The 21,148-nt window shown below is 33.6% G+C and overlaps 1 protein-coding gene across 1 annotated transcript; it reads left to right on the top strand.

Annotated features, from left to right (window-relative positions):
* The first annotated feature begins 864 nt into the window (after positions 1-864).
* LOC137659221 (uncharacterized protein MCAP_0864-like) lies at positions 865-1,350 on the top strand. Its single transcript, XM_068394262.1, has one exon. The coding sequence runs from the start codon at positions 865-867 to the stop codon at positions 1,348-1,350; it is 486 nt and encodes a 161-aa protein (XP_068250363.1).
* The last annotated feature ends 19,798 nt before the right edge of the window (positions 1,351-21,148 follow it).

Raw genomic sequence — 21,148 nt, 5'->3', positions numbered from 1 at the left:
TCCTTCAGATGAAAGAACATGAAAATTTGTTTGAAATTCTCAAAAAAGAGAATGCAAAATTGAAGAAACACCAAACTGAAAAGACACAACAATTGAAGGAATTGAAAAATGAGGTAGGTGAATTGAAGGCAGAAAAACAGAAGATGGAATCTGAATGTGTCGAAAAAGTTCTTCAGATGAAAGAACATGAAAATTTGTTTGAAGTTCTCAAAAAAAAGAGAATGCAGAATTGAAGAAACACCAAACTGAAAAGACACAACAATTAAAGGAATTGAAAAATGAGGTAGGTGAATTGAAGGCAGAAAAACAGATGGAATCTGAATGTGTCGAAAAAGTTCTTCAGATGAAAGAACATGAAAATTTGTTTGAAGTTCTCAAAAAAGAGAATGCAGAATTGAAGAAACACCAAACTGAAGACACAACAATTAAAGGAATTGAAAAATGAGGTAGGCGAATTGAAGGCAGAAAAACAGAAGATGGAATCTGAATGTGTCGAAAAAGTCCTTCAGATGAAAGAACATGAAAATTTGTTTGAAATTCTCAAAAAAGAGAATGCAGAATTGAAGAAACACCAAACTGAAAAGACACAACAATTAAGGGAATTGAAAAATGAGGTAGGTGAATTGAAGGCAGAAAAACAGAAGATGGAATCTGAATGTGTCGAAAAAGTCCTTCAGATGAAAGAACATGAAAATTTGTTTGAAATTCTCAATAAAGAGAATAAAGAATTGAAGAAACACCAAACTGAAAAGACAACAATTAAAGGAATTGAAAAATGAGGTAGGTGAATTGAAGGCAGAAAAACAGAAGATGGAATCTGAATGTGTCGAAAAGTCCTTCAGATGAAAGAACAGGAAAATTTGTATGAAATTCTCAAAAAAAGAGAATGCAGAATTGAAGAAACACCAAACTGAAAAGACACAACAATTAAAGGAATTGAAAAATGTGGTAGGTGAATTGAAGGCAGAAAAACAGAAGATGGAATCTAAATGTGTCGAAAAAGTCCTTCAGATGAAAGAACATGAAAATTTGTTTGAAATTCTCAAAAAAGAGAATGCAGAATTAAAGAAACAACAAACTGAAAAGACACAACAATTAAGGGAATTGAAAAATGAGGTAGGTGAATTGAAGGCAGAAAAACAGAAGATGGAATCTGAATGTGTCGAAAAAGTCATTCAGATGAAAGAACATGAAAATTTGTTTGAAGTTCTCAAAAAAGAGAATGCAGAATTGAATAAACACCAAACTGAAAAGACACAACAATTAAAGGAATTGAAAAATGAGGTAGGTGAATTGAAGGCAGAAAACAGAAGATGGAATCTAAATGTGTCGAAAAAGTCCTTCAGATGAAAGAACATGAAAATTTGTTTGAAAATCTCTAAAAAGAGAATGCAGAATTGAAGAAACACCAAACTGAAAAGACACAACAATTAAAGGAATTGAAAAATGAGGTAGGTGAATTGAAGGCAGAAAAACAGAAGATGGAATCTGAATGTGTCGAAAAAGTCCTTCAGATGAAAGAACATGAAAATTTGTTTGAAATTCTCAAAAAAGAGAATGCAGAATTAAAGAAACACCAAACTGAAAAGACACAACAATTAAGGGAATTGAAAAATGAGGTAGGTGAATTGAAGGCAGAAAAACAGAAGATGGAATCTGAATGTGTCGAAAAAGTCCTTCAGATGAAAGAACATAAAAATTTGTTTTAAATTCTCAAAAAAGAGAATGCAGAATTGAAGAAACACCAAACTGAAAAGACACAACAATTAAAGGAATTGAGAAATGAGGTAGGTGAATTGAAGGCAGAAAAACAGAAGATGGAATCTGAATGTGTCGAAAAAGTCCTTCAGATGAAAGAACATGAAAATTTGTTTGAAGTTCTCAAAAAAGAGAATGCAGAATTGAAGAAACACCAAACTGAAAAGACACAACAATTAAAGGAATTGAAAAATGAGGTAGGTGAATTGAAGGCAGAAAAACAGAAGATGGAATCTGAATGTGTCGAAAAAGTTCTTCAGATGAAAGGACATGAAAATTTGTTTGAAATTCTCAAAAAAGAGAATGCAGAATTGAAGAAACACCAAACTGAAAGACACAACAATTAAAGGAATTGAAAAATGAGGTAGGTGAATTGAAGGCAGAAAAACAGAAGATGGAATCTGAATGTGTCGAAAAAGTCCTTCAGATGAAAGAACATGAAAATTTGTTTGAAATTCTCAAAAAAGAGAATGCAGAATTGAAGAAACACCAAACTGAAAAGACACAACAATTAAAGGAATTGAAAAATGAGGTAGGTGAATTGAAGGCAGAAAAACAGAAGATGGGATCTAAATGTGTCTAAAAAGTCCTTCAGATGAAAGAACAGGAAAATTTGTTTGAAATTCTCAAAAAAGAGAATGCAGAATTGAAGAAACACCAAACTGAAAAGACACAACAATTAAAGGAATTGAAAAATGAGGTAGGCGAATTGAAGGCAGAAAAACAGAAGATGGAATCTGAATGTGTCGAAAAAGTTCTTCAGATGAAAGGACATGAAAATTTGTTTGAAATTCTCAAAAAAGAGAATTCAGAATTGAAGAAACACCAAACTGAAAAGACACAACAATTAAAGGAATTGAAAAATGAGGTAGGTAATGAACAAAACGGTAATGAATTCGATAACTAGAATCATAAATAAAATTGGAAAATGCAGGTTGTGTAGGGGGAGAGAGAGAGAGAGAGAGAGAGAGAGAGAGAGAGAGAGAGAGAGAGAGAGGGAGGAAGAAGAAGAAGAAAATGTGAACAGAGTAAAAGAATAAGTCCTTGAGAATGGATTTTTCTGCAAGGGATACAGCGGCTGAAGATTTGGTCATCACTTCTGGTAGATTTATCATTCGTAGAGGTAACAGATATTGGGCGTTCGAGAAGAAATGGCTCTCATGAATCATTATAAGTGTGCAATGCAAATATGAAAGCAGATGGAAATGAAGCTGGAAGCAAGGAAATAAATATTTTGCTTGAAACTTTCGGTGATATTGCAGAGAAATGAGTAAAAAGCTAATTAGGTATCACCCAAGTTTGAAAAGGATGATAGGGGGAAATAATGTAAGATGATAGATTGATAAGAAAACGAACAATTTGAAAGAACGAAAGAAGAGAATGACTGGCGATACTGCAGAAATAGTAAGCCGTGCAAATGAGACGCAAGATCTGAATCAGATGGGAAGTTCATTCACATCCCGAAGAGGAAATATTTACAGACCTTCCTTAACATGCAGCAACAGTCTAACAAACAAGATTCAAGATACTGTTCCGTCCGTATCACCAAAGCTGCTGTTACATCGCATACAAACATATGAAAGAAGTGGTTGAACGTTCTATTCCGAATTTAATCTTACTTTCACAGAAGCATCGGTGAGTATATACAATATACAATGAACTTGCAGGGCTGAAGATAGGAGGGAAGATTTTAAACTTTTACTCAGCTGCAAAAATCCAATGTAGGTTTATACAATGAATAATGCAAAACTTGACTAGTAATTTGTGTTGGTAGTTTTTAGTGCTGACGACGAAAGTAGTCAGGAGACCACGACTGGAACGTCCCCTTACTTTCCCTGAATCTATAAAAGATATCTGTAGTCTCCCTCAGTGTTATCAATCGAGATACTTGTATAAATGGTTTATGCCATAAGAAGATTCAGAAAATTTAAGGCTTCTAGTTTTTTAGACTCTCTCGTGGTTAAATTCAAGATGGCACTCATAATGATATTATTTTTTCTACTAGCTGTAAAATATTTTATTTTCGTTGTACAAGGGTAATTTATTTTTTATTATTACCCCCGTCAACGAAGTTGGGAGTAGATTATGTTCACGTCCTTGTTTGTCTGTTCCTGGCAAAAAATTTACTTAAAGAGTAGTGAAACATTCATGGATTGATTTTTATGTTGAGACGTGGAAGTAATGCAATTTTTAAAGTTTAAGGTCAAGATCGAGCAAAGGGTCGACAGAATTAACCCTAACCTTAACCCAAACTTCGCACATTGTTGTCACACAGACTTCAAGTGCCCCTACAGTCTAAATTGCTTTTGGGAACGGCCAGCTGGTTTCGAGAAATAAGCTGTCGTGGCGGAGGTCTGCACTTTCAGAGTCCATATATAGTCATTCCTCTATATTTCCTTCACATCCTGGAAAATTGCATGGGAAGGAAATAAGACATCAAAACGGAAACGCATAGGAATTAACGTCATTAAAGAAAGACTCGGCCACAGTATTCATTGATTGTACAAAATAGAGCTCTCAGTAAAAGGGGTTAATAGAAATTTAAAATTTATCCCCTTTTTATTTTCCATGAGGGCGTAATCATCAGTCAGAATAATCCGACGCATAAGTTATTCATTGGATATTAAAGTAAAACTTTAGCTGCTGCACCAGAGAGAGAGAGAGAGAGAGAGAGAGAGAGAGAGAGAGAGAGAGAGAGAGAGAGAGAGAGAGAGAGAGAGACTCTCTTTCTCTCTCTACTTTTGCTTCATGTGTATGTGGAAGAGTTTATGCAAATTTGGAGAAGCAGGATGCAATCACAAAACTTTTTGCCAACGTGAATGTTAAATCAAAGGGAAGCTTCGTGAAAGTTTCATTTTATCTCCAGGACTTTTTTTCGATTCCTTTTGATGTGATAATATATCTGATAATATTGGAGGAGGTTTTGAATATATTCATGTGCGGGGGTTGGGGTTTGCTTCAAGGCATACTTACCTAAATAAGCAGACACATGTTTAAGGCGGATTTCCTTCCGGTACGCTCTCTCTCTCTCTCTCTCTCTCTCTCTCTCTCTCTCCTCTCTCTCTCTCTCTCTCTCTCTCTCTCTCTCTCTCTCTCTCTCCTGGAGCTAACGTTTTACTTCAATATCCAATGAATAACTCAATGCCTCGCATTATTCTGATATATACATACATACATACATACATACATACATACATACATACACGCATATATATATATAATATATATATATATATATATATATATATATATATATATATATATATATATATATATTTGGTCAGTTTATTTGCTAAGCTTTCGGGAACATATCCCATCATCGGAGCTAAAAAAGATGAATTTAAAACACAAATCAATAGACAATTAAGTCAAGTCAATGAAATTCAGTTAAAAAGGCAAGAATTATAACAAGTACATCGAAATACTTAGAAATGATGTGGATGGAATATACTAAAATATAATACATCAAATAAAAAATTAAAAGATTAAATGAACGATATAAGAAAAGAGCAATATCGAAATCAGAACAAATACACAGAAAACTTTAAAGAACAGTAAAAGAATTCACAAAACATAATAAACATGGGAATCAAAATAATAATACACAGGAATAACCTGGAATATAAGAAAAAACAGAAAAAATAAAATAAAAAACTCCGAATAAGAAAGAAACTCACGAAAAATCCAAGACTGAAACATGGAAAGACATTAGAGCGTATAAGTAATGGTTAGAAGATTAAGTGGAGAAAGTTGTTAGGCAATATGTAAAGGAACAGAGGTTGTCGAGTGATTGAGAGTAGGGGATAGCTGTTTAATGAAAAGTGATTCTAGGGTAGGTAGAGAATTATAGCTATTGGGTGATTGGGCTAGTATTATGAAATTAGAATAGTTAATTGATTGCTTGCATTCATGAGCGTGATTACGTATGGAAGAAAATTCTTTTTTATTTAATATACAAACTGTACGGTGACTAACTCCTCTATGAGAGTCAATGCGGATCCTCAAGAGACGGCTGGAACAACCAATATAAGTTCATAAGTTACATTTAGGACAATTGTATAAATAAACAATTGAGGACCGTATCAAATCTGGTATAGAGTGTCTTTGAATGTGAACATGCTACCTATGGATTGTGGATTTTTTTAATACGAACTTGAAATTAACATATGGATACAAATTAGAAAGAGCTTTCTCAAGTTTACATTTAACATTTTTATAGTTATATATAAATGGTAGAGACACATACATTTGCTTCTTTGGTACGTTTAGTATGGTGGCTTTCGGAATGAAAAAGTTATCTACAAACTGCCTTGTAAATTTATCAAACGTGTCACATGGATAACAGTTCCTAATAAGATATGATTTTAGAAATTTAATTTCCTCGTGGAATCTACCCCAATCTGAAGATAGATTAAAAGCTCTAAAAATTAATGTTTTACAAGAGTTTATTTTAAATGAAATCGGATAGTGACTAAAAAAACTTTAACCCAAGACCTGTAAAAGTTTGTTTTCTAAAAATGCCAGTACTAAATGCACCATTACAACGTGAAATCTTAATATCTAAAAAGGAAAGTTGATCATTATGTTCGGAGTCCAAAGTGAACTTAATATTTGAATGAAATGAGTTTATGTACTCTAAAAACAAAGTGGCATGATGTCTATCTCTGAAAAGAACAAAGGTGTCATCGACATAACGTCTATAAAATAGGGGTTTAAATGACACAGGGCACTGATCAATGAACAACTTTTCAAGGTGGCACATAAATATAATTGCAAAGGTAGGGCCCAAGGGAGAACCCATTGCCATACCATTCAACCTGTTTGTAAACTTTGTTATTGAAAATAAAGAAAGTTTAGGTTACGGCAAGGTCAAGTAATTTTCTAAAAGCGTTAACGTTAAAACCATGAAATGAGGAAGTCGGGTTGGGAAATAGTTTAGTTAAAATAATATCTATTGTTTCTAAAAGTGGAATATTAGTAAATAAAGAGGTAACATCATAACTGACCATAAAACTATTGGGATCTTGCCGGAGAATATGAGGTACAAACTGAGATGAGTTTTGCAAGGTGTAAGCATTGAAAGTGAGATCACTTAGTCGAGGGACAAAAAATTTAGCTATACCAAAATTAGCGGAGTTATAAGCAGCCAGAATGGGACATAATGGTATGTCAGCTTTGTGAACCTTGGGTAAATCATATAAAACGCTGAATGATGAACCAGTGCTGTACAAGGAACGGTATGTTTCTTCTGATAAAAAGGATTCATCTTTGATTGTTTAAGGTTAATCTTTTAATTTTTAATTTGATGTATTTGGTTTAATTTATTATTTTTTAGTATATTCCATCCACATAATTTTTTTAAGTATTTCGATGTGCTTGTTATAATTCTTGCCTTTTTAACTGAATTTCATTGACTTAACGTAATTGTCTATTGATTTGTGTTTTAAATTCATTTTTTTTAGCTCCGATGATGGGAAATGTTCCCAAAAGGTTAGCATATAAACTGACCAACTGTTGAAGTATCTGCTTTCCTTCACCTTTCTACTTTTTATATATATATATATATATATATATATATATATATATATATATATATATATATGTATATATATATATGTATATATATATATATATATATATATATGTATATATATATATATGTATATATATATATATATATATATATATATATATATATATGTATATATATATATGTATATATATATATATATATATATATATATATGTATATATATATAATATATATATATATATAGTATATTTTTCCACACATATCTTTTCTTTTCATTGCATTATTTTGTATTATTTGGCTTCCAGCTATTAGTCTCCTCTGCTCCTGTGACTCTTCATTAAAGAACTCAAACTGTCTTCTAGATGATCCATGTCATAATTTTCTAGTTTACTAATGCCTTTTCTCTGAGGCCAGACAAAATTCACCTTCACTACCGCCTATCTAAGCCTTGCTTTAAATATTTTTCATTTTTATCTGAAATTTGGTTGTATGATTTAGATCGAATAAGTCAGGCTTAGTTCGTATATTCTTCTTTTTTTTTTTTATTAAAACATGACTTTCCTGACCTTTCGCGCTATTTTCATATTTCGTTGCACTTTTAGGTTTCCGGGTTGTTGATGGCGTTCGGTGTGGTCTTCAGTTAGTCAATACAATTTTGCTTTTAAAAGTCAGGTCTTGCCTTAATCTTATAAATAACTGTTACACACGTGTCAATTCAGTCAGACATAATATTTCGTGTATACACACACACACACATATATATATATATATATATATATATATATATATATATATATATATATCGATATATATATGTATATATATGTATATATATGTATGTATATATTGTATATATAACACATATTACATGTACAATGTATATGTACTGTATATCACATATGCATATATGTATGTGTCCATTCGTGTTTGATTGTTTGTATATGGGTGGATGTGTATCATGAGAGGTTCTATAATAAAGAAAAACAACTCTCAACCAGACGGAGTAACATTTCTCCTTTCCTTCTGACCATTCCCTACCGATGAAGTCCCGTTAGTCCTTAGTCCTGTCACGTCCACCGGGTGGGTGCAGGGGGTCTTTTTCATCCCAATTAGCTAAGGAGGAGCCCACCTGACTCTCACTTGCTCCCCACATAATGGAGATTTGGATCTGTTTGGAGGAAAAGGTCATTTATGCGCCGTCCCAAGATTTTCGTAGAAAATTCATTGTAGGTTAATATATTGTATCAGTTATTCTTTTTCATCTTGCAACCAGTTTCTCATCATTATCATTTATAATGTTAATAGTATTTTATTATTATTATTATTATTATTATTATTATTATTATGAAGGTTTTACTGTTAATAAAAGATACACGCCACTTTTCTATTGACGTATTTGTTCAAAATAGCCTTTATTACTCTCAAAATAGTAAAGAAAAAAAAAACATTAGTTTGGATCAATTGATCAAATAGTGAATGATTTACTTTAGCAAACAAGTCAAAAGTATAAGTCACCGTTAACATGACCAATTAATTAAGCACTGTTGCACAATATCTTTTGTTCCGTTGGCTAAAGGAATAACCGATAACCATTGCAATATTGAATACAGTCTTGGGTACGATAACAAATACCCATTAACTTGCCAGGAGTCACCTCACTGAATTGGAAACGGCATCGTGGTGGCTGGAGAGACTGTAACAAGCTCGTCATTGTTTTATAACTTCGTTTATGATAACAATTACCCGTCAGACTATCAGTGCCACTGTAACCTGGTGGTCAGAGACCGAATAACAACCTCATCATTCTTTAATAACTTCATTATTTCACGATAATGAATAAATTTGTTTACAATACCGATTCTTCATCAAAATATCAATGGTCACGTCATTAACTCTGAAACTGGTAATGATGGAAGAGACTTTAGCTATGGTTAACTTCTCTTCTAGGTGAAGGACACTCCAAAATCAAACCAATTTTCCCTGGTCTTGAACAGTGCCATAGCCTCTGTACCATGGTCTTACACTGTCTTGGGTTAGATTTCTCTTTGCTTGAGGGTACACTCGGGCACACTATTTTATCTTATTTCTCTTTCTTTTGTTATTCTAAATTTATTATAGTCTTTATATGAAAGATTTATATTAATATTATTTTTAAACATCTCTTGTAGTATATTTCCTTATTTCCTTTCCTTACTGGGTTATTTTCCCTGTTGGAGCCCTTGGGCTTATAGCATCCTGCTTTTCCGTCTAGGGTTGTAGCTTAGCAAGTAATAATAATAACAATAGTAATATGATAACAATTACCCATGGTCATGTTGTCGACCTGGAAATATTTTGATGACCTGAGAATCAGTAAGAAGCTTTTAAATTCTGAATAACTTTGTTCACAATAAATATAACTATTAGTGGTCACGTTGTACTCTCCGGAACCGCATCACAACATGCTTGTCATGGTAGGATCACTTAGGATAACAATTACCCATTAAACTATCAGTGGTCACAAAATTGACTCCTAATCACACCATGTTGGGTGAAACCTCGTGACGTCAGTTTTACATCATATACTGTCTCTTGAACCCTTAACTAAAGCTTGTGCTGGCTCTGGCTACCGAATCCTGATTTTATTTCTGTGAGTACCTTATTTATCAAACGAGGCACTAAAGGCATACTGTCGATAACTAGGTAGGGGTGTCAAACATGCTCTGGCGAAAAGTCAACTTCACCAAAACCTTTGGTAAAAAGTTATTGCAGAAGAACAGTGTATCTCTGCCTCTGAATCTTATAGTAAGAGTCGCTCAACAAGTTTAAAAGCCTGTCAGATCACCGGTTGCTCCATTTTTCATGGCTAATTCACCAAACAAATGATTTTCTCTTGAAAGAAAAATATCTATTACTCTTTGGCCGTGTGGAAATATTAAAAAACAATGACATTATATAATTGAAGATTTTATATCGTGTTTTTTTTTTTAATTCTACATTATTTATTGTTTATAAATTGTGTTTAAAGAATTATGCTGTTCTTCTATTGTGAGATAAATGCACAGAAAAACACACGCGCCTGCATACATATTCATGTGAAAAAGATTAATTCTAGTATCCTTATCATTACACCATGAACCATGAATCCTTAATTTCTCTTTATTCACACCCACACGTATCTATCTATCTATATATATATATATATATATATATATATATATATATATATATATATATATAATATGTAACTATTTTTCTAGAATATCAAAACATTCTGTAGCCCAGAAAATACCATGACTATTTCATCCTACGATAATAGGAATACAAGCAATACGAACAGTATCTTCTGAGGATCGAGGGAAGCAAAGGTAAGGGTTAAGCTCGAGATTAGAAGGTCTTATTTGGGGATGTCTTCTTACTTTTAGTCCTTTGATCACAAGTATTTGGGTCATGTCAAAGCGAGTTTCTTACTTTGAAGATGAGAGAGAGAGAGAGAGAGAGAGAGAGAGAGAGAGAGAGAGAGAGAGAGAGAGAGAGAGAGAGAGAGAGAGAGAGAGAGAGAGAGTACTTATTCACGCAAAAGTTAAGTTTTATATCTAGTGAAGTATTTAATTCTTATGGTTTTTATTCCGTGTAATGACGAATACTTATGCTGGGATCGCACATTCACTTTTCTTGCTCCCGCTTACTCCGCTAAGCTGAAATTACCCTTTTTTGTTCTGTCGGGGAGAGTATAACCCGTATACGGTGGACGTACGTCTGACGGGAGCATTGCAACGCCAGTCTTTTGTACGCATGTTAGTGTTTACGTTTAACGTACGCATATTCCCGTTAGCGGCCGGTTTGACTCGTGAATTTTTACGTCTATGTGCGGTCGAACGTTGGAGCCAATTCGTCATACCCAACAGAGTTAAACATAAAATATGTGCTTTTTTAGTTGTTTTAGTAGTAGAAAAGAATTCTAATTTCCTTTTAAATAAATATCTGGTCTCAGCATCTTCTTTTAGACATGCTAATCCGGTCATTATTAGCCAAGGTAAAAGAATCATCTGCCATGAAGGTCAGGGAATAGATAATACGAAATAATACCATTTAATAACACAGGAGATGGCGACTTTAGACCAAAGGCCGATGTTTGGACCAATGTTGGTTTTAATTTGATCGAACACCTGTGTATGACCATTTCCGGAAATATACTTGAGAGGTTAATTTTATAAGTTCTTATTATTACTTACGTTATGTATTTATTTCTTTTACTTATGTGTACGTTATTTTATTCTGATATTTTAAGTATCAATACCTTTAACACGATATTGATTAGTTTTTGTAATGAATATGAAATGTTTAATTTCGTGTGGTGTTCTTATTACTTCCATTAATATAATAATAAATATAGTAGCAGAGAACTGGCAGGGAAACCAAGTTGTTATGGGAAAATACCAGATATTTTAGCAAAGGTAACCTATACAGCATATATAAATATATACTTGGTCACTGAACAATTGAATTGAATTACCTGCACCCTTTAAATACCACCTGGTCCGAAGTTTCCAATATTTTCCGCTAGGATGTTAATCAGAAATGTTACCAGATGTACTCAATCGAACTTCCCAAATTAAAGATTGACTCACCATAAAAGTACCATGTTTATGTCTGAACTACAAGCTATATACGTCTGACCTACATGATACCATCAGCAGGTCGTCAAACCCACCAAATCTGTACACTAGCCCCCGACCATGATTTGCATCCAATCGGATACCGGACGGTACGTGTGCCGCCCCCCCCCCCCCCCCCCCGAAAAAAAAAAAAAAACCGTGCTAGACGTACCAACACCCCCGGCTTTACTTCGCAAGCCCTAAAGTTTGACGTGTTTGGTTGCTAATTACGATTAAATCTCTTACCGGAGAAAACGGGGACAAGATACGAGAATATGGAATCCTAGCATAACAAAAGGATTTTCAGTGATAATTGAAGTAGTAGTAACAGTAGTGTTAATCATAACTGCTTATCAAGATTTGAGTAACGGCTGAGCATTCCATAACTAATATTTATTTAACTTTTAAGCAGTAGAAGAAAAATAAAGAAAATGTGCAAGCGAGTTCTCATGAGTTGACTGAGAGACGAGTCGAATGCAGCTACTTTATTTCGACAGAGTATGTATGTATACAAATCGTTCCAGTGAAGAACGGCACAAAAATTCAAACACAATGATGCTAGAATATACAGGCATGAACAGGTTATCAATGTGAAGGAAGACCGCCACAGTGTACGACCGTGTGATACACGTGCGGTACAAAGTAAATATCACTTGGCCTTTTCGCTTCTGAATGAGCTGGTCAAGGAAGAAGAAATATCGAGTTATTCAGATTTGATGTGAATTTTCTCTTTTTCTTCTTGTCACCAGTCATTGTTTGCCCCTCTTACATCGTTGTTCTTATCCAATTTCTTTAGAAAGATGGGGGAGGGGAGTTGGAAGCCAAGGGGAGATACAGAGGAAGGGGGACCGCGTTGAGAGGTTTGTCGGAGAAGGGGGCAGGAAATGTTACAAGACGGGTATTATTTCGGGGTAGGGGTGGGGAAGGATTTTTTTTAGTTTTATCAACTCACTTTCAATATGTTTTGATTCCGGGCACTGGAATGTTTTATAACTTTTTCTCAACAACCTTTGATGTCTGTTGTGGCAAAAGTCGTAACTATGTTTGCGTTCCTGGTTTTTCCAGAAGCTCGAAAGTGAGTGATACCTTTTCCGGTTGCATCAGGGAATTTCCATTTATTACTTTGTTATCTATATTTTCCATAGTTTTGAAAAGGGTTTTTCATGGCCCATTTCCAAAGATTATTTTTTCAATTTCGTAGATATTTTTTATATGTTTACTGCCTGAGATTTAAAAGTATAGATCAGCTTTGAATATTTTCCTTTCTTCTTTTGCTTTAAGGAAATATAACGGCAAAATATGAAGGATTTTATCACAGAATTTGTGTTTTATTTTTAACTAATTGAAAACAGAAGGACTATTTATGGACCTCAAGACCATTAACCTTAGTTGTCTTTAGATCGTAAGAAGCAGTTTTAGCCTTATGAGCCTCATAATTCAAGTTTTGACCTTATGACCTTCATAATTTAAGTTTTGACCTTATGACCTTCATAATTTACCTTAAAATTCCCCCGAATTAAAGAAATAACAAGAGAACAAAATGTGAATTTTTCAATTACTGCATGCCAATGTTTGATGATCTTATTTGACAGAAAACATAACAGTTTTAATGACCATTTTGGGATTGACGGAAAACGTAGAACTAAAGCGTCTCGATGCTTGATTCGCCTTTGTGTATATAATTGTGTTATAGCTTTAAACGAATTGTGCATTTTCGTTTTGTGCATCTTGAATGAAGTGGGGCGCATGTTGATGGAGATATTCGCTTTGGACTTTTCGAAATAGGTTTTGGGAGGTCCTCTTTATAATCAGGAAAATGTGATGTCAATACATAATCAAATAAGGCTACCTTATGTCCCGCTTTTGTTCGATTTAACTTTTAAATTCTTTTTAAGCGATTCTTTTGTGTTTTGTTTTTGCGTAATGTAATTTCTAAAATCTTTTACTCTAATACTGTTTCAGTATAAAAGTAAATTCTTTCAGGTGTTAATATTTCATTACTTCTAATATTGACACAAAAACTTATTACTGAAAAAAGATCGAACTGATAAGTTTGTTGATTAATAAGTTGGTTTTCTGTCACTTATTTTCAATGTCAATATTTGGGTCCATGAAGTTTGTTGATATTTTGAGATTATAAATAATCAAAATCACCTATCCAGGAAGTTGTTAGAATGCAAGACTCTCTCTCTCTCTCTCTCTCTCTCTCTCTCTCTCTCTCTCTCTCTCTCTCTCTCTCTCTCTCTCTCTCTCTCTCTCTCAATTCACGTGTAAATATTCTATGAGCATGAACATCAGTAGTTTAATCAATCATGTTAGCTAAAGAATAGTTTGTTTTAAAAACATTATAGCAGAAATTAATGTTTTAAAAGCTGAATCTAGGTAGCTCTGAAGAACGTTATTCCGTAAATAATATAGGCCCAGTAATTATACTAGTTCTGATTTATTCACTAACATTTATGATGAAAGAAAGGAATATTTTAAATATTTTCTTTGTAAAAGAAACGGAGTCATTTGACAGTATCGGCTACCTAGCGAAAAACCCTTTAGAAGTAGTATGTACATCACTTGTTATATCAGAAAAAGAAAAAAAAATATTCGAAAAAATAAGAGAGGAATCTTCTCCATTTCTAAAAGTCGCCATACCTGGAGGATCATAAGTGTGAGAGTTCTCGCGTGCTGGAAGACATTTAGGCTTCGTCGGTGATGGATGGACAGAATTTGTGGGAGCACTTGAGTGACCTGGAAGAGATAGGGCATCATCATGTCTCAGCCTCCGGGAGGAGGAGAGTGGTCAATTGATGATGCTGAGAATGAATTAACGATGGAGGGAAAATATCTGTGGTAATATTAACATTGGTTTTATATATGTGTGTATAAATATATATATATATATATATATATATATATATATATATATATATATATATATATATATATATTTATATATATATATGTCTTAATTAGTTCAATGCATGACAAAGACTTAAGACATACTTCCATTTGCACCTGTTTATGGTCTTTTTATGCCAATCTATTCCTGCAAATGTTTTTAGTTTGTCAATATATTGCTTTCTCTTCCTTTCCCTACTTCTTTTGCTAGCTCTAGTGACCAAATTCTCTCATTTTTAATGTCCATATATTATTTATCAATCTCAGTATATGTCCTGCCCATGTCCATTTCATTTTTTCTCACATATTGTTAGAATATCCACTACTTTAGTTTGCTGCCGTATTCATACTGCTCTTTTTCTGTCTCTTTGTGTTATCCCCATCATTATTCTTTCCATTGTTCTTTGGGCTGTAACGACTTTATGGTCCAAGGTTTCATATAAACAAGGGTCACAACTGGCATAGAAAAAATAGTTCATTTAGGTAATACTGTGGTAGGAGGAGCTACCAAAGAAGATATATATACAAACATATATATATATATATATATATATATATATATATGTGCATATATATATGCTTTATATATATGTATATATATATATATATATATATATATATATATATATATATATATATATATATATGTATATATATATATGTATATATATATATATATATATTTATATATATTTTATATATATGTATATGTGTGTATGTATATATTATTCATGCATATACTGTATACACACACACACACACACACATATATATATATATATATATATATATATATATATATATATCTGTGTGTGGGTTTGTGTATGTATGTTTTATTCGATGTATATTATATGTATATATATATATATATATATATATATATATATATATATATATATATATATATATATATATATATATGTATATATATGTATGTATTAATATATATTTTGTGCGAGTGTGCTTGCCAACTTTTATGTGTATTTTGATGAAGATGCCAATGCGAAATGTGCAGTTTAAAGCAGCCAAATGATATCTCCGGCTGATATCATTCAAATGGAATTACCTTCTAAAGCCCAGTGCGCATTATGATTCATGTATCAGCCTCATGGAGCAGTAGAGGTGTAGAAAAGAATTACTTGCGGCCAAACTGTACCGCAACACTGTTCACTTGTTTTCGCGCGCCAGCTGCCTGCCTACCTAGTTGCAGTTCATATTTCATTAAGAGAGGATGTATGTGGATGATTTACTAAACCAGGATACTCTAATTTTATTATTATTGAAATTAGTAAAATGAATAAAATCCATGAAATTATTATTATTTATAGTGTTATTATTATTATGATTAAGATTAGTATTAAAATAAAATGAGGTGTCCTTGTTCACTCAATGGGAGACAGCGAGTTACCCATTGGCGCTGGAGCAGAGCTGGCAGCCTTCCATTTTGAACGCTGGTGGAACACTGAGCAAAGTAGGGTTGCCACTATGATTTTTGTGAATGTACCAATTCAGGACATTAAAAAGCACCAGATTAAACCAAAAACTACCAAATTTAATGAAAACTGATTGACTTACGTGATTTATTTAAAACAATGTACCAGTCTCTTCTTCCTGTGACATATCCACACTTTCCAAAGTTGATGTTGAAGGTGCATTTGACCATTTCTTATTCATTTTTTCTATTAGCTGCGGCGATGGTTACCATGTCTTACTATTCACGCTATATAACAGACTTTTACTATGAAGTAGTCCATTGAGCGTGTGTGTTTTCAGTCTAGATCTAATTTTTGCGTTTATATTTGTTACCGAAAAGAGAAAATTCTCTCTGCAGCAGCAGATGAACTGGGCAAAAACATCAAATTTAGCACCAATCTTGAAACATTAGGATACCTTGGATTGTCAACACATCTTTCTTTGGAGGCATTATACCAGAATTTTTCAGGTTCACCAGATATATCTTCAAGTTTCACAGCTACGTCACCTACAGTTAATTCCCTCCATTCTATGTTCAGGTCTTCATACGCATCAACTTCAACAACGGTGGGAAATTTCACAGCTAGTGGTATGAGTTATTTAGGATTTCTTTAGCCCACATTTACTGAGTCTAATGCCTGTAGAAGTTCTAAGTTATTGAACATTTTATGGGTGAGGAATTTCTTCATCATCTGTTCTGAGAGAGAAACATAGAAATATAGTATTTTCACCTGGAATTATTCTAACTCTCTCTCAGGTATATTAGTAGAGTATTCCAGGTAAATATTTTCTACTCTAGCTGCCCGGTAAATATCACCATTAGGAACATAGCTTGAGGGATAATTTACAATAATTTGGGTCAGGTTTTGATTTTTTAGCTTCTCTGGATTTGTGAACTTGCCAAGAATACCCTTAAAATGGTCACTGAGTGATGAGCAGAGTTTGTGGATTCTCAAGGTGTTTGCTTGGAAGTCTAAATATAGTTTATTAAGTGCAGGGAATATGAATGACAAAATGTCAAAGTACACCTTGGTAACGCTTACATAGTTCTTATAGGACTACAGATACTGTCGCCATCCTAGCTTCTAGTGCAGCAGAGGTGAAGTAATGTATGAGAGCAGGCCATTGCTCTAAAATTCTTTTAACTACTACTTCTAAAGATAGCCATCTAGTGCACCTAGGTTGTAAAAGTCAGTGAGGCTGCACTTCTGAACTTCTGAGTTTCAGCATACTCAGACAATCTCTTTTGGGCTGTTCATAATGTAAGAATAATTACTCATTGCTAATTCTTCAATATTGTTACTAAGCTCACGGCAGGCATTTGAGGCAACCACAGCTAGGTTGTGACACACACCCCTGTACGAATATTGCATGAACTTTCTTTTAGATTAAAGATTTTACTCCACTTCTTTCACCCATCATCACACTAACATTATCACTCGCAAAACAAAGTAAATTGTAAAAGGATAGGCCATTTTCATCAAATAAATTTACAATGTAGTTTTAGAGTCCTGGAACAAGGGGCTTTGAGATTGAGAGATCCGTGGACTCATCAATTATCAAAGATGATTTATTATTCTTTAGGTGTGTCACAAGGTCTGAATATCTAGTGTTGCCCAGAACATTCTTAAAAATTACTGTAGCCTTTTTCTTGCAATATTTTACTGCACTAGCTACTTTTGAATCAGAACTTACATTAGTAACTAATCCTGTCAAGTGATCCATTATGGATGTAGAGAGATTATGCGTTGCTACGAAAGCACACATCTTCAACTCTGCGGGTGCAACTTCCTTTTCAAATCTTGAGAAATTTGGTTGAAAAAAATATGTCACTTTCTTTGACTGACTTTGAAATCACATGTTTCTTGTGTTTCTCCGTGTTCACTTGTCTTTCAAGCAGTGTTACACTTCCAGAAAACTCACACTCACAAGCATTACAATATGATTTATTTGAGAACTTCTTGCTTTAAATTATCCTTGGCGAAAATCTCTTATCATTTAACCACTTCATCTGAAATTTGTTTATAGTTTATTGTTTTCCTTGATGTGTCGAAACCACTATCAGGATCATCACAGTCACTGCAGAAGTCAATAATATTTCTGTTGTTTTGTATGTTCATCTTATCACAATTTGTTCATTCTGCAAAATATACATAACTAAGTAAATAGATAAATAAAAATGAACACTAACACTAAAAAATAAAGTATAGTTTATATTATAGTATTGTTCGTTATTTCTTCAAGATATGTATGAAGATAATCAATATTTTGTATATCTGATTAAATTCTTCTTGCCTCAGATATATCACAGAAAAAGATCTAGTGTAACTGATCGCCAGTAAAGACCGTAATAGATTGACCTGGTGAGTCTAGTGACATTCACTCCTAATGTAATGTAATTCAACTACGTCAGTGTATATAAAAAATTTTCTGTGTCCTACCCATGTGTGTATATGTTTATTTATATGTTCATTTGTAATGCAAGCTGCAATCGTATGTATGTATAGAACTGTGTATTTCTTTACCTGTCACTCCAGCTGAGAACATACTGAAGGTTGCTCATGATGTTGACATTATTCCGTTGCTGTCAGCAGAAACGAGGCACCCATTTGAAGAAGAGGTATTCCGTGTAACTAAGCTGCAAAGACTGCGTGATGGTGAATTGGTAAAAGCTCACCATATTTACTTAAAGGCCTGGCTTGATCCTCCAGTCTATCTTACGAGGCACTTTCTCTGGTATCCAAAGGGTCCTGATACTGTAACTGAGACTCAGAATAGTTCAGGACTTGTAGTGATAGTGACTACTATGAAGTGGGTGCAATAGTCGCATCATACCTTTTGTCTCGGGATTGTAACAAGTCCCGTCAACATAGGAAAAGCTACCATCCTACAAGAACTATTACTCAGCCCAAGCCTATTCGTAAGCCAGCTAGTGCTTATGAGAGGAAAAGTGCACTGGATGCTTGGTTATATCCCCCAGAAAATTTTGATGAGACTCCTGTTGAAGCCTGATTGTATTCTACAATGCATTACTGTATTATATATATTTTGTGAACTGTTTTTGTGTATCTCCAGTCCATCACTAAAAATTATTCTTTTTATTGTTGAGTAACTGTACTCTGCACCCAGCGAGGATCGTATGCTAGAAATTTATTATAAGATGAAGATTGTCAAATAATAAGGGTCACTTGGATAAATTATCTGGACTAAAGAATCCTGTATTGAAGCTTATTAAAGATAGGCAGCGAGAGCGATCAGGACTCCCCTCTGGTTTTGAAAGTGCTAGGTGAGGGCAAGCAATAATTTACTGTGGGGGATTCTTAGGATATTAGTGCAGTGGACACTATAATGAAAAAAAAAAAAACAATACATTTGTGTCAGAAGGAATCCGAGATTTATGTCCAGACCCTGTTGACTCACGGTATACGCCGTGAGCCACGATGTTATGCGGTTCTCCATTAAGCTTGAAGTTTTCTTATGCCACCAGCTTGGAACTTTGTCTTGATTATGACTGCCAAGGTTGGCTGCTGATAACTTTTGTGTCTGGATATTTATGGTAGCGGTGGTATTGCTTGTTGAGATCATAGGACCACCCAGTCAACAGCAATGTACACACTGTGGCATTCATTAATGTACTAAAATATGCAGATTTTTGTAGCAGGGCTTTAGAAAGTTACTATACTGTATAGTGTATATGATATTTAGCTGTCCCTTTAGAGTGTAGCACTGAGAATGATAAGCCTTTTCTTGATGTTACATAATTTTTTTTTGTCTCTGATATAAAGGCGAGAATTTAGAGACATGTCAGATATGTTACCTTGTCTAATAATCCCTTTGATCCTAACTCTAGCAACAGTTCAAATTGCGTTTGAATTTAGCCCAAGTATATATACTGTTAGGTTGGTCTTTAATTATACATACACACACACATATATATATATATATATATATATATATATATATATATATATATATATATATATATATATATGTAGATTAAATATTTACAGAATTGATTCCTCAAGAGTCTATGCAAGAGATATCTGTGTCTCACCAAGGTATTTATTTTCTTCTCTCCATTGTTCAAAATAAAACTATTTTTGTATTTTTTATTATGAACAGTAAGCGTTTCTTTCCCCTGCATGATCTGTCCCCTTATCAGCCACCAATTTAGAGATTTTTTTATATGTTTTTAATATAATTTTTCTCTCCTCATGTTTGTAAAGTTTTCTTGAGCTTGAAAAAATATCTTGCCTACAGACAATACTGATTCTTTCATATAGGACTTCGTGCATAGCACTGCGAAGAGAGACGAGGAACTCAAGAAATGATAATAAAGAGATTTCAGGTTCAAGTTGTTTCCCCTTGCCCAGGATAAAAAAATTGAGGGTTAGTGCTCAGTGCCCAGTTCTCTTGACTGTTTACCTTTTGCCCAGATTTCTGTGTAGTCAACCGTTTTATCTTTTTGTGTAGGGAATGTGCTACTCTTGGCCACAGTCTGCAAAACACTACAACGTTATCAACTGTATATGATAGACGTCATCCAAGGACTTTAATTGACATTATGAACAGTATTTTATTCGCTTCAAACATGTACATTAGTTGGGATCTGTCTCAGAGATCTGGATATCATTCTAAGACTGGACTGGTATCACCCACAACCGTTGTCATTTCACTGAGCATATGTTATTTTCTAAAATAATGTTGGTCTGTTTACAGGTTCTCTTTATTTACAATACTTAAATAAATTGGGTAATTTTCTACTATTTCTTGGATACTTCACCAGTATCATAGAATATAGACATGGATGATTCTAACTTCGATTGCCTTCCTACCATTATAGCTAAGATACAAG

Source organism: Palaemon carinicauda, chromosome 19 (assembly GCF_036898095.1).
Source record: "Palaemon carinicauda isolate YSFRI2023 chromosome 19, ASM3689809v2, whole genome shotgun sequence".
Classification (NCBI taxonomy): Eukaryota; Metazoa; Arthropoda; class Malacostraca; order Decapoda; family Palaemonidae; genus Palaemon; species Palaemon carinicauda.
This window is presented reverse-complemented; position numbering and strand designations above follow the sequence as displayed.

Bases quoted from the DNA above. Each gene is read 5' to 3' on its own strand.
- LOC137659221 (XM_068394262.1), top strand. From the start codon at position 865: ATGAAATTCTCAAAAAAAGAGAATGCAGAATTGAAGAAACACCAAACT.